Source organism: Vidua macroura, chromosome 3 (assembly GCF_024509145.1).
Source record: "Vidua macroura isolate BioBank_ID:100142 chromosome 3, ASM2450914v1, whole genome shotgun sequence".
Lineage (NCBI taxonomy): Eukaryota > Metazoa > Chordata > Aves > Passeriformes > Viduidae > Vidua > Vidua macroura.
The window spans coordinates 50,883,802-50,898,678 of record NC_071573.1 but is presented as its reverse complement, the minus strand read 5'-3'; the positions used below and the strand labels follow the sequence as shown (position 1 = coordinate 50,898,678).

Sequence of the window (14,877 nt, the reverse complement as noted above, 5' to 3'; positions counted from 1 at the left end):
AAGATAAATCTACATTTTGAATGCTGAATTTTATTTTATTTTTTACATAGTAAAATTAGTAAAACTAGAAAAATAAGTGCAGACAGACATCAAGGAAGATCATAAGCACAAAAGAGTTCCCATCTGAAAATCTCCTAAACAGGTGAGGATTCTTCAGCTGGGAAGATACACTAAAAAGTCCTAAATAAAGTTTCCCAATAAATTCGGGAAACATCAAAGGTGAAGGGAAAAGTCACTCACTTCATAATGCAAGGATGAGGGGCCATTAGTAAGGTTAGGTGGTAACCTTCAAAAATCAACAGACTTAGATACTTTTTTTTCATCAAGGAATCATTGCCATGAGGTGAGATGGGTACTAAAAATGCGCACTTTTTCAAAATATGATTATAGCAGAAGGGAGTGTTTTGCAAAATGTATTAATCCAAGACATTATTTCTGACTCAGAAAGTATGCGAGTCATGGATTAGGTAGAGGTATGCTGGAAAAGTATTGGCGTTGCATTGCAAAGATTTTTTATATTGCATAGGGCTTCATGTTTGACCCCTATGGGAAGCAGAACAGACAGCTTAGAAATAGGACAGCAGTGCACCCTTTATCAAGTGCTGGGATAGCAGTGCTGGATCAGGAATCTGGTGGTTTGGCTTTTCTGCCTACTTTTATTACTTGTTTTCTTATGCTTATTTAATGATTGCAGACAAAAGAAAGAAGAGTTGTCACAGAGGATAGCTGAAGAAAGAGCTCGCCGAGAAGAGGAGGAAGCTCGCAGACAAGAAGCAGAAAAACAAAGGAAGGATGCAGAGGAGCGGGAAAAGGAAGAACGGCTGCGCCGCCAGGCAGAAGAAAGAGAGCAGAAGGAGAAAGAAGAGATGGAGCGCATTCAGAAACAAGTATGCTTTCCTCTTGCAATTTGTGGGCCAGTCTAGTTGGCAGTGAAGTGGGTGAAGCAGCACTTCTTACACAGCACCTAAATTAGAGCAGTATCTACAATTTAAATGCTATCTGAAAAGTATTGGGACAGAGTTCATTCCATAGAGTAGTTCAAAGAGTTGAGATCTTTGTACTCAACAAAAACATTTGGTAGGGAGTTGAGTTTTGGGTTTTTTTTTTTTCCTCTCTCTCTTTACAGTGTATTTAGGACAAATCCTTTCTTATGCCTCATAAATTGTGGGAAAAAAATAATATAGTTGTATTGGGGAATTTTGATAAATGCTGTTATACCAGAGAATTCTTTGTCCCAACAATTATAGCAGTCCAGATGTAAAGATAACTATTCACTTTGCTGGAGATATAGTACTGCTGCTGAATCCTGTGTCAAATACTGCTTTTTTGTGGGGCTGGCAGGAAGGGGTAGATTTAATCAAACAAAGGAGAACCTCTATCTGGCCCAGTACTCCTGAAATCAGAGTAGCTAGTCAAAAAATGTAAGATTATAAATAAAAATTAAGTTTTTCAAGTGCTTTCATTTTTGATGGGCGTAATGTTGGTTTACTGACTTCAGGAGAGGCTGTGGTAAGCATTCTGGATAGGAGTCTTCTCTTCTCACGTGTCCTCTTCTTGCATGTGCTGTATTCTTCCACAATCCAACACTTCAATTTGTCTTGTAGACATGAGGTTTTCTTCTGGTGTATGCTTCTGATAATAAATGTTTAAAGAACTGTGTTAGTGAATATGGCTGAGAAACTCCATTGTTCTTTTTCAGAAGATGTGTGCTACTTTCTTTGAAATGTTAAACTGAGGCTTAAATCAGTTTATCACTCAGAGACAGCACATGGCCAAGGCTTTTTTGGATGTTAGAGATACAAAAAATGATCTGTTGTAGTAGTTCCATCATATAACAGTGTTGCAGTCAGGGAGCAAGGCCCCTCTACAGTATATTCCAGGCAAATTTTGCATTTCATTAAAAAAGCAGGAATGAAAAGTTTCTGCAAATGAGCCTGTGGATGTTTGCCCTTGGTCTCATTAAACGATTACTCTGTTGGCCAAACAAAACATTCTACTGCATTTGTTTTACTCTCAAAAATATCCACCACACAAAACATGGGTCTCTCTAATACTTTCCTGGCTGCTGTTTTAATGCTGAAGGCTAGAAATTTATTCCTTATTTGTCATCTGGTGTGTTCTGGAGCAGGCACAGATGTCCAAAACATGATGTCCATTGTTTAGTTATTCTCTCTTAATGCTACGCAAAACATGGAGATTAATGAAGAAACGTACAATTCCATCTGAAAAGATTTTTGATGACTTGTAAACCCCAAAAGTGTCTTTTCAGGGAGTTGTAGATATGCATAATTATACATAGAGTATAAAACTCTCCTTATATAGTAAATTATTCCTCACTTATTTTTCTTTTACCACCAACATAGAAAGAAGAGGAAGCTCGCCTGCGGGAAGAGGCTGAGAGGATTCGATTAGAACGTGAAAAGCATTTCCAAAGAGAAGAGCAAGAGCGCTTGGAAAGGAAGAAGGTAACTCTGTCCATGCCGAGAAACTGTGATTGGTTTTGCCTTAGCACTCTGTTTCCACCTGAGCAGTAGGAAGTAAATGATATAAATGTGCTCTCAGAAAGGCTGCAGTCCTCATTGGCCTGATGTGACAGTGAAGGGAATACTGCCAACAGTAATAAATAATTCATTTTTTTGCAATAAACAGATACAGCTGATAAATGACAAGCAGTTGTGGTTTGGGAGAAAGATATGCAAATTAATGCCAGCAAACATTATTTTACCCCTTTACATTTCATTGTAGAGGCTTGAGGAGATCATGAAGAGAACTAGGCGTGTAGAAGCTGTAGATAAGGTCAGTGCTGCTACTTAATGGGTAAATATTGAACACGTTTCTGTTTTTTTCCCTAGTGCCAGTCTTAATTTACAAAACTGTGCTTCCTTTGTAGAAATCCAATGACCAGCAAAATGGACATATATCAAAGGCAAATATTACTGGAGAAGCAGGTATTGTGTTTAACTGTGCCCTGAGCACAACAGGTGAATAAATGCCTACTGAGCACAAGGATTTGAGAAACAGTTCTGAAACGTGGCACACTAATTGCAGTAATAAAAACTATGAGAGGAATATGAATTAAATCTTAGATGACATTAATTATTTATCCTTTCTGTATAGGTAGTTAGCCATTACTAAATGAGTCCAGTGTTTTAGCAACTTGGTCTCATTGGTGTTTAGCAAAAGGAATTTTCTTAACAAGTTTATTTATAAAGTGAAAGGGAATTATTTTGTTATTTGGATCACAAAATAAACTGATTCTGCAGTTTGTTTCTTATATTATTTCAGATGTGGTTGTTGCAGATTTTCTCCATTTTCTTAAAAGATAATTTCTTGTTAGGCATTAAATCAAAGCATGCATTGTTCTAAACACATCCCTGTGACTTCTTTCTTCCACACCTCCTGCCTTATTCACTTGATCTGTATTTATTTTTTTGACAAATTTGAGCTACTACAAAAGCTTAGTCTTGTCACACCGACACTCTTATGCTTTCCTTCTACTCCATTCCCTGTATTTCTTTCTAGGTAATCTTCTATATAAATATATATATTTTTTTTTTCCTTTATTATATAATTAAAATAAAGGAAGAGAAATAAAATGTAGCTTATATTCAACAATCACCAGATGTGAATTAGCACTGTTTAAAGATACTGAAGTCAAGTTATCAAATGGCTTACCCTATTGTAGCATAACACATTAAATGACATTAATTTTTTTCTCCTTTGTATTTGGGTTGAGTAACAGGGAAGACAGCAGGACCGACTGATGAATGACTTTTTTTCTTGATTTTTAAAGTGAACACTATAATTAGTACTGTCAGGAAGCCTTTTGACACAGATTTCATTACCTGTGTTTCATATTTGTTTACATATTATCTCAGGGGAAAAAGGTTTGTGAGCTACTAATACAGGACTCATCTGGAATGCCATCTTTGTCTTTTGGCACTGTTGAAGGTGTTATAAACCATTTAAAGAATTCCTGAAACTATAAAGGGTTCCACAACCTTTGGCTAGTGCTTTCCCTCTAGAGATAGACAAAAAGTCTTCTATCAGTTTCCTAAGGCAGAGGAAGCATTGGATCTCCATTTCCCCAGGCCCAAGGGAAGGCCAGAGTCCTTGAATGACTGAATAAAGAGAAAACTGCTCTCAGCCTCAGGGCTGCTCTGCTGTTTGACTTTGCATTATCTATATGTGCCATTGAGTTAAAGGTATATTCCGGCCACATGAATTTCCATATTGCACTTTAACAGACCTCTGACTGTCCACAAACAGTTTGTTTTTAGATTTTTTTCTTAAGTCTCACTGATTGCCAAAACCTGAGGAGACATTTATGGGAATGGCCAAATCAAACAATGAGAAAAATCCATCACCTTTTTGTCATTTGTTTGGCCTCTGCTTCAAAAATACGAGATTATTCCACATTTCCAAAGCAGAACAACTTTTTCTTCTGCTTTTTCCTTCTAAACGTTAAAGCAAATATGTTTTCCTGTTACTCAATTTGTAGAAGCACAGAAACCTCAATTTCTAGTATCTTCCATATAAAAACTGGCCAAAGACCAGACTAAGACATTCAGTATAAAAGTCTTCAGCCCAAACATTTGGAGTACAGTGAAACAGAGCAGCTGAAGGAGGGGCTTACCAGATGAGGTTTTGGGTAATGAAGATAAATGTGTCCAAGCTTATGAATACTGAATTGTCCTTGCAATTACTGTGGCAGATGTTAGCAGGGTGGGGTGCAGTTGCTTCCTCTTACTGACCTGAATATGAATAGAGCAACCGTAGATACAATGCAGAATGCTGTAGCTGTGCTTTAAAAGAAAACCACAAGGCAGGCCAGAAATATGTATTATGTGGTCTCGGCATGAGGAACAGGGATAATCTCATTTTATGTTGCTCTCTGCAATGTTTTATAGTAGTAACTTGGTACTTATTGAAAGAAGTGTCCTTCCCAATGGAGATTTTTTTTTTTCTTGATTTCCTTTTCAGTCACTGGCATCAAGAAATACCAATGTATGGAATTAGTAATATCCAAGTTTTGCTCTATTCCATTCTCTATTGCTACTCAAAAAGTGCCAGCATAACATTCTATCAGATATCAGCCTCTTTTGCCCACTGGCTTATATGTTGGAATTGTGCATATGATTGTAAAATGTTTATTCTTGTTCATAAAGCTATGACTTTGAAATCTGGCTTTCTGACATTTACTTTGGACCTGAAACAGGGTTTGTGTACCCAAAAAGCTGACATAGGTGATGGAGTTGGGTAGAGGGATGGGGAGGGGTGTGGGAACTGTATATTTTTTTTAATATAACTCGCCTTGGCTGTGCTAGCTTTTGTAGAAGATATTTTACCCCAATCTACAGGGTAGGTGCTGCTGGTTGGTTTTATGAAAACCTGTTTTCTCTGCCCAGTTGCAGGCAGTCCTGCATCTCCCTCGGAGCCGGCAGCAGGGCCTCAGCTGCAGCACGCAGTGCCACCTCCGCACAATGGGACACTGGCCGCCTGCATGCACGGGGGGGTTCCACACCAGCCCCCCGCAAACGTGGACAGGTAAAACATTGCCAGGAGTCAGGGAGCCATGTTTGGAGGAGATGGGCTGCTAGAGGAATAAATTATATTCGGATCCATGAGTTTGTTAGCTAAATAAGACGCAACTGTTCAATACGCCGTGTTTCCTGGTTTTTATCTTTTCCTCTCTTAAGGAAAGAACTTGTATCATATTTCAAGTAGCAGTAACTGATTTTTGCTAAATGGTAGGAAGATTTTTTTACAAAATAGAGCATGTTCTTTGCAGTGTTCGGAACAATGTGTTTGGCAGCAATTATTACATTTATTGAAACTTAATGGAAAGGGACTTTTTTTCTGTTCCTTTCCCTGAATTAAGCCTCATAAAACCCACTCTGGGCTTGCACTGCTTATTTTCTTAATTCAAATAATGAATACTGTGTTTTCAGTCAAGATGTTTTGATTTCTAAACTGCTTGAAGTCCTGTTGTAGATATGTCCTTTGTGTGAGATATGGGATTAGTCGCTTTGGTTATGCATTAAAAAAAAACACCTTTGTTCCTCATAAGGAGTATTTGAGGAGGCAAATATTATACATTGTGAACTCTCTGACTCTCTGTAGCCATGAAGCAAGCCACTCAGACTTGGAGAAATTGTTGAAAAGCTTGAAACCTCAGTATTGAACTGAGTGACATCCATTACATAAGCATGAGCTGTCAGTTATTTTAATTTTAGTGATGCAGAAAGCCAAATAATCTCGCAGTTCTTTCATGTTTTATGCAGGTAGTGCCAGAATATGCATGGAAGAACTTGAATGTGGGAAGCCATTGTGCAGTCTGTAATGGACAGTATGCTTCAGGGTGTGATTGGCACTAATTGAAGGAGGAATTTGACCTTTCTCGATCCCTCCATATGCCTGGGGGATCTTAGCCTGCTGTCATGCTGACAAGGATGCTCCTGCTGAGGGACGTTCTGTCAGTGACACTGAGGTGCATTGGACGAGCTGCACAGAGCTGCCTCATAATTGTCTTGGGCAGCTATTAAAATGTTAATCACTCCCAGCCTTACAAGCACCTTGATGTTTGAAATATAAAATGTGCCACACTAATGAGTGCTGTGCTGTACCATTATAATCTATGTGGAAGGAACCTCAGAATGACCACAGTGAAGAATGAATAAATGAAATTGAAGAACACTGACAAATGTGAGGTTGTGGAAGGGAAAACTGGCATGCCAGGTTGGAATGTGTCTGTCTGAGAGGTACATCCACAGTGACTGGGAAGGTGAAGCCTGAAGCACTTGGTAGTGTCCCACAGATTTTTTGTCACATGGTAAAAGCCACAGGTGCCAACACCACTGCTACTGCATCTTGTGTGCTGTGGTTGTCTGGCATCTGGATACACCTGACATGGTAGCACACACAGGGGCAGTGGGTACAGGCTGTCTCCTGAGTGAGCACCTCACTCCAGCCCTCAGCAAGATTTGTCTTTTGTCTGAAAAAGAGTTCTTCATATTTTAAGGGCAAGAGTGCTGAGATTTCTGAGCAGAAGTTAAAAAGGGGAACTTGTGTCATGTGCTTGTGTGAGTGAGAGGACAGAGTGATGCAGAACACTACAGCAGCCTAATCCATAGCCCTCTTACAGATTTTTGCTTGTACTCCATTCCCTAATTCTTTGCCCAAGATAGATAGTGCCTGCTACTTCTTAGAAAAAGTTATTTCAATACAGTGGTTTATGTTGACAGTACTTACCTTAGGGTACCTTGTAATTCCTCTTTTCTGTGCTGTTTTCTACAAACACTTGCAATGCAGTGCAAAACACCTCAGTGAGTGCAGTTCATCTCACATGTCTCCATCCTGGGTGCGTGGAGCTGCGTCTGGGTAGGTTAGATAATTAGTTTTTAGAATTATACGGTTGGTCTGGATGATTGCCTTCATATCTTGTCCTGGAAAAGAAAGCTTCTCATTGCTGGTTTCAGTGCTGTTGTCTCACTGGATTAAAAATAAGCACCATTTATTTAAATAATCCAGAAGTCTGGGATACATTTTGCTGTTAATGTCTATCTATGTCTCCTCTGCAAAAATCCTCTTAATAGATGAGGTGACTGGCATTGTCCTTTAGATCAGATATAGCAGCTATAAAAATATTTTGGCATTTTTCAAAGGCCTGCAAATCTGTATTTTATTTTTTCCTATTCAGTGTTTATTTCTGATGAATGATCAGAAGCAGATATACTGAATTCTGGCCTTCTTTATTTTTTAGTCTCTTCAAATTCTAATTTCAGGCTGTGTCTACATAGAGTTTTGTTTAAAATTATCTACAACAGATATAATTTTCAGTAATTTTAAATTTTTTGGATGTTCCACTTCCTTTAATTAAGCTGGCTCCTCTTTTCTCAACATCCTCCAGTCTATCTTTTAAATACTGATGTGTCCAGGTCAAAATGTGAAGCTGCAGAGATACTTCTCAGCTGCCATGGAGATGTCCTTCAGATGCTTGCAAGACTTTTATGTTTGGAAATGCATTCTCAACAACTTAGGCAACTTTTTTTTCCTCTATTACATAAGTGTCTTGCTACATGCACACTTATGGAATACATTAGAATGCCAAAATTATCCAGTTCTTTCTGCAATATTGTATGCCTGAAAAGGATATCTCTGGTGTTGCATTAGACACTTAGACAACATAATAATGTAACATAAGACAGTAAAAACAGCTGTAGCAGGTCAAAACCCCTTTTCTGTTTTTTGTGTTCTTTGTTTTAATGGCCTGTAGCACAATGTAAAGGAAAAAAAAAAAAAAAGGTAATTACCAGGAGATCATCTGGCCAATGAAGGGTTGCTAAGCATTGTAGTCCAAATGCAACCATAGGCTCAAGTAGTCCCTAAGCTGCTAATTACCACAAGCTGAAGGGCATACCAATCTCCTAGGAATTTATATAATCTCCTTTTGAGCTTGTGGCCTCTAAGATGTCCACTGGAAATTAATTCCACTGTTCTATTTTCCCCTTTATTTAGTCTAAATTTGCTCCTCCAGTCCTTAGGTGGATCAAGTAGCATAGCATCTAGAAGATTTATATCACAAAATTTAGAATATTTATAGCCCTGATTTCCTTTTCTGTACCCCTTTTGTGATTGTAGACTCCTCTGTCTCAAAAGACATTGTTCAAGTCTGAATGGATCTTGCTCTAACTCCATGTGTAATAATGGCAGTGCCATGACACATAAATATACAAGATGAAGAATTATTTATTCACTAAGCTGATAAATTGGGTAGAAAAATTCTGTTTGCAGAAGCAAGAGGCTTCTTCGTTGCTCTAATACTTGTTGACCTACTGTGCTATTGAATTTATATGAATGAGCAGTTGCTCTCTTTCCACCTCTTTCTTACCCCATTCATTGAACTTGGCATGCCATCCTAGCTCTGGTATGGCTGTTGGCAGTATATGGGGATAAAATAAATAACAGGATACCTTATAGTGAATAATAACCCAATGACCATACATGACAGAGCAGCTTTTAATAGTCTTAAAGCATTTCACAGATTCTGCTCCTCATCTTACAGATGTGGGTCTCTGGTACAAAAGGGTGATGTGACTTAGGAGCTCTCCCAGGCAGCCAGCAGGGTTTCTTTACCTGCTCTCAAACTCAGTGCAGTGAAACATATTTTTCACTTTGAAATTTGCCCAGCATATCTACACATGAAGAAAAGGGGAGTGCCTTTCTGAAAAAGAACTGGTGATGGTTTGAAAAACTGGGAAGGCTTGATATGAACACCAGCATGTGATTCTGATAGGAAATCTGGGCTTTGGATAAAGCATTGCCACTTTCAAAAGAGCAGTGAGAGAGCAGAGAGGTTTTTGTCTCTTGTAAATTGTTTATTTTATTATGAAATACTTTAATTGTTTGTGCAAAGTTGTACAAAGAAGCCAGCAAATGAAAATATACAGTATGCCAATTACTAGCCGGTTTCTTTTTAAGACTAGTGCTCTCAGAAAATAAGCCTGTGAAACCAAGCTGCCTGCTGAGAAATGGCCTGAGGAAAGTGATAGCCAAGTTTCAATCTAGGAAAATTGCATCTGTGCCTTTGTGGCCGAAACATTTCCTAACAACCTGAACAGTTGCAATGTGGTCCAAACAGGGAATAGTTACCAAGGATTGCCAGAATCTAACTGAGGGCTTTAGGAAAAACCTGTGAAAGATGACAAGATTTTTGAGTATTCGTTGAGTACTTGCTCTTGCCTGAGGAGCTTATGGTCCCATTACTGTCATCCAGTTCACTGAAGTAGCACCTTAGTTTCTCCTCTCTGGCAGGGTAGGACATGCCATGTGCAGAGTCAGAAGGATTTGACAATGCAGCACCTAATAAAGGGGTTGCGAGGGGAGGCCCAAGGCTGCGAGACACGAGCAAGTGTTGTCTGGGGAGAGCATGTGTAAATGCAGAGTGTCTGTGCTTGTGCTGCTCTGGACTGGGGGAGATGTGCAAGAGCTCGCTCATAAGGTATCTCTGTCACATGGCAGATGGAAAATGAAGGTACAGATCGACACGAGGGGTTCTGGGAGGGGGCTCTTTTGGCATCGACGTGATCAACTGGAGAAGTGTGGAGCTGGGTAGTGCCTTGGAAATGACCCCTAAGATTTGTATGGGAGAAGGGACTGAAGGGAGCCCTATATTGATGAGGGAGTTTTTTCTCTGGATAGGTGACATATAGAAGAAGCTGCTCCAGAACTAGTGGCAGGAGGTGATCCAAGAAATAATAAAAATAACAGTGTTCTTACCCAAGAGCAATTACATTGATTTGCAATAAGAAGAAGGGTACAACAAAGGTTATGAGATCTGAAAAAGATGTTAGGGGCTATAAATTGCATTATGTGGGTGGTTCCAGGTAGTGGTGGTGCTGCAGTGGTTTCTTTACTGATTCCCATTGCAGTTGCTTCTCAGTGTTCACTGCCGTGTCCACCCTGTAGTTCTGGCTGTCATGTTGCCAAAGGTAACTACAATCCCATGGGTTTGAGGGAAGGAATACCAAGTACTTGGCTGCAAACCAGTTCTTCCTACTGTGGTAGAAGCATAGTTTTGTTTTCACTGGCTAAAAGAATGCTTGAGATTGATGCAGACTTCTCTTCCATTTGTACTATTGCTTTGAGGATGACTAAATTTCTGTTCTAAATAAAGTATGTAAGGAAAAGTTGCTATGTTTCTCTTTCAGCAATCTCAATCCAGAGGAAAATGCAAATGAAAATGGAATGTCTATGCAGAATGATAACTTTGAAGAGATCATGAACCTGCCTATTGGTTCTAAACCATCCCGGCTGGATGCTATGAACAATGATGGAAGCAACAGTCCCGAAATTCCTTTGAATCCAATTCTAGCCTTTGAAGATAAGGGGACTCTTTTGCCTCAGGTAGATAGTGTTCAAACACATCAAACAGCAGGTAGGTTTGCTGTGGTTCATTAACACTTGTAATTTGTTGTAATTGACAGAGGTCTGAGAGCTTTCAATTAATATAAGCTGATTCATTTAAGCATTTCTAAACTCTATTTTTTAAATTTAAACTCTGTTTTAGTTTTAAACAAATTTAAATTACTTGGGGACAGGAGCACATCTCTTCGTAAAGCTATGCATACCAGGCACATACAGATGCAGTGCAATGGTGGTGAGACCTTAGAGTTTACTGAATGAGGGCTTCTCACATATGTTTTACTTTCTGCCATTTGAAGTTGCTTGGAAAGGTTTGCCCTGTGCTTTCAAGCAGAAGTGATAGGTGACAGCTGCTGTTCTGATCTTATGATCAGCAATTGGGTTCCAGTTCTGCAAGTGCAGTGCTTGACATGCACATGCAGAAGGGGAGTAACTAGTTTTTAAAAACTACTTTTTGAAATTCTGGATGTGCTTTCCTCATCAAGTTCTTGCAGGCACCAAGGGATAGTTCTCAGGACACTGGATTTTTCTGAATTATATCATAGCTTTTCAAGAATTCTAGGTAAACAAATACTGATTTAGCAAATTAAATTGGATAGCACTGTATTTTTCTCTGGCCTAAAAATGTAAGGAAAATCATCTCACATTAAAATAATTGCATAAACACGTAACATTTTGAAGAAAGTATTGCAACTCTGACCTGTCATGTTTGCCTTCTGTTTTAGAAGTGATCTGATTGTTTCTTCTGAAGAACCAAAGGTGACATGAGCATCTCTGCAGTCAGTGGAGTTTCTTCCATGCTATGAAGGAGTGTTTTATTTTTTCTCTCCAGTTTTTTAAAGATTTCTTGACTATCTTTTTTGGAAGGACTTTAGTAAAACCAGCAGAAGAAATGAGGGGAATAGACTTGGATCACCATTCTAATAGCTTTCATCACTAGAAAAATCATGCTTCACGTGCGTTACTTAATATGGCTGTTTCCAACGAGCTTTTTTTTGTTAGTAAATGAATATTTCTGCATTTCTTAAGACACAAGACACTGGAATCTGAAAGTAACGGGCTGATTTGGGTGGTGGGACTGATTCTTTGTTGCTTTTAAAAAAGGTGGGTGTTGGTTTAAAAGGCATAATTGTAAAATTGGCAAAGAATCTTTTACACTTTATGGTTCTAATACTTGAAAAATAAATGCCTCATTGCTCTACAAGTAGAGTTAATGGGGTGTTTTATTTAAACCTGTTGGTTTAAATGTTATTGCAGAGAACTCTAATTATGGGGGCAAACTATAAGCTTCTGTATCAGGTTCTTGTAAATGTAATTCCTACAGGGACATTCTGTAAATTGAGATGTCACTATGATCTCACATTTTCTCTAAAAACACAAAACAAGAAAGGTTTTAAAATGTGAAAATTTGAAAGCGTTATTTTTTCATGGACAAGAGGATAACCTATTGTTCTCCTAGATTATGTATTTATGAATTTTGCTCAGTACAGAAATAAATAATTTGATTGAATAAATTAGACAAATGTGGTAAAAAAGATACTGCAAACTTGATTTTTTTAGTTACATCCATATTCACAATACTATAAAAGATGTGTATGCATATGTGCACACACGTGTGCACACACATACAAGGAAATACCTTGTTCTGAGTCCTGTAAATTGCTGCTGTTCCCAATGATGGAAGACTTTTCCTTTGCCTTATCAGACTTTTGAAGACTGTGTGAAACCTGAGATATTTGAGTTTTGGATGATGATGCAGGTTCAGGGATTTTTGGGGTTTGCTCGTTTCAGAGCAAATGGAAAATAGTCATTGTTTGTGCTTTTTTTATGTAGTGTGTGGTTTTTATAAAGCAGTGCAGTTTGAGTGATAAGAGGAGCGATTCAGGTTGCTTTCTCCTTAGTTTGATGCTGATTTCTACTGTCATTCATTGTTCCACCTCACACTTTTGGTTGCTGTTGTGCAGAACTGTAAAATCTTGCACGTTTTTGTGCTTTGCTAAACAATGCTGTCGGAGGCAGAGCTCGCTCTGGGTGTTGGAGTTTGCAGTATCGCGGAAGGCGTGAGGCATTGCTCTCTGAATCAGTGAGAAGATCCTTGGGTAGGGGAAATGGAGGTTCATGGGCTCTCAGCTCCTGCTGACAGAGAATTTACCATTAAGATTCCTGCACTTGCCTTTAGTGAGCACTGAGCAAGGCCTCTAGAAAGCTGTGCAGAAAGTCTGTGCTAGCAGAAGAAATCCTCTGAGACAAAAGCTGAAGAATTTTTGAAGAAATTTCTGCTGCTGCCAAGTGTTCATCTTATAGAGGAGATGAGATAAAAGCAATGGAACTAAAATGAAAGAGACTTCATCTGCCAGAATATTTATGGAAGGGAAAAACAGCCATTCAGTCAGTGCTTTCAATAGTAACTTGTGACACAGTAAAATGAATTGAGTTCCTTTCTGGCTTTCTTTAGTTTTCCATGTACATAGCCACAATATTTTGAAGTGTCCAAAATATGTAGTTTTTCTTTAAAACTATATATAGCATGTAAGTACCAAATAAAACTTGTTTGAAATATTTATTTCTACTTATATTTTCATTTTCTTGCATAATTGAAGCAAGAGTCAATCTCTGATGGAAAACTCTTCTTGCTACTTATGGTCTGCTTAAAATTTTGCTTCAGGTTTTCTCTAATTTCTTTACTAAAAATTAGTACGGAGTCATTTGCAACAGGAAGGAGAGCAATGAAATAGGCAGTTACATTTAGCTTCAGTTTTAAGTCTTGAGCTATTTAGGATTGGTTATAAATTATGCTAGGTTTTTTTTGGGAGACTTCAGCACACTTGCTTCACTCTGTGGAAAAATGGGCCGGCTTTATTTCTCACATTTACTTTGTTTTTTGCTTTGATTTTTTTTTTTAGCAGGACTGGATTAAAAACAGTTTGTCATTACAGTCAATCCAGATTTGCTTCAAATGAGAGCAAGAATTTCCTGTTTCATGGGCCTGACATACAAAATAAAACCAAGGGAATTGAAAGTAGAAGTAGGTGTATGAAATTTTTAAAAAGGATTTAATATTGAATTTTTAAATCTTTTGGTTAAGCCTCTTTTAATGCAAGGAAAACAGTTTCTTTTCTGTTGAGTGTTGTTCCTGACAATAAAATATGGTGTGGGAGGAAGGCCAGCTCCCCTGCCTGCTCTTGAAACTGGTTGTGTTGTTTGTACCATGAGGGGCAAGGTGGAACTACTCTGTGAGGTAAAGTAGCAGGTGCAGACAGCTGTTCTGAGGGTTGGGAGCAGCAGCCTTCCCCAGCAGAGAGCTCTGCTCTGGGAAGGCTCAGCTCCATGCTCCAGTCTCCACAGTACATCAATGCTCACAGGGATGATGCTCTGTGAATATTTCAGTACATCACAACTGCTGCATTGCTCACCATTAGCTCTGTTTGCTTCATGTCTTTTATCACCTCAATCCTGATGAAAAATCTTTTGTTATTTGCTTTCTTGATAAGGCCTTGAAATAATGTTTGAGATTAAATACCTAAGAATACAGATACAGGGCACATTCTAATATCATGACTTAATATTGCAGTGTTTCTTTTTGGAAACTAATCTAAAATCACCCATGGAGGTGGTTTGCAGTTTGAAACTTTTTTGTTCCCAGGTGTGTCATTCAGCCAGTCCTCTATTTTAGAAAGTCCCCCTGCCCAAAGCCGAGCACATGGTTTGTCAAATGAGATTTCAAAATGGGATTCTTGTCATGGATGAATATTGAAAATGCCATATTGCTTTATCCAAAGTTTCTGTCTACCCTGCACTTTTATAGGCCTTTTTACTGCACTGAGTGTGGTTTTGGTTGGTTTTACTTTTTTTTTTTTTTTTTTTTTTGGGGTTTTTTTGGTTGTTTTTTTTTTTTGTTTGTTTGTTTGTTTGGTTTTTTTTGGGGTTTTTTTTTTTTTTTTTTTTTTTTCAAGG

At 38.4% G+C, this 14,877-nt stretch overlaps 1 protein-coding gene across 5 annotated transcripts in view; it reads left to right on the top strand.

The window, feature by feature from the left end:
- The window catches only part of MAP7 (microtubule associated protein 7), a 108,764-nt gene extending 95,282 nt beyond the window's left edge, over positions 1-13,482 (top strand). For 4 of the 5 annotated variants that reach the window (XM_053972527.1, XM_053972526.1, XM_053972524.1 and 1 more), the window contains exons 12-18: positions 695-887; positions 2,364-2,465; positions 2,746-2,796; positions 2,891-2,948; positions 5,409-5,547; positions 10,710-10,936; positions 11,649-13,482. In XM_053972527.1, coding sequence (XP_053828502.1) covers positions 695-887; positions 2,364-2,465; positions 2,746-2,796; positions 2,891-2,948; positions 5,409-5,547; positions 10,710-10,936; positions 11,649-11,659 — 781 coding nt within the window. In that variant the 3' untranslated portion in view covers positions 11,660-13,482. Of the gene's footprint in view, positions 1-694; positions 888-2,363; positions 2,466-2,745; positions 2,797-2,890; positions 2,949-5,408; positions 5,548-6,284; positions 6,685-10,709; positions 10,937-11,648 lie in introns of those variants that run through there. The other variant, XM_053972529.1, reaches the window with a different exon arrangement.
- The last annotated feature ends 1,395 nt before the right edge of the window (positions 13,483-14,877 follow it).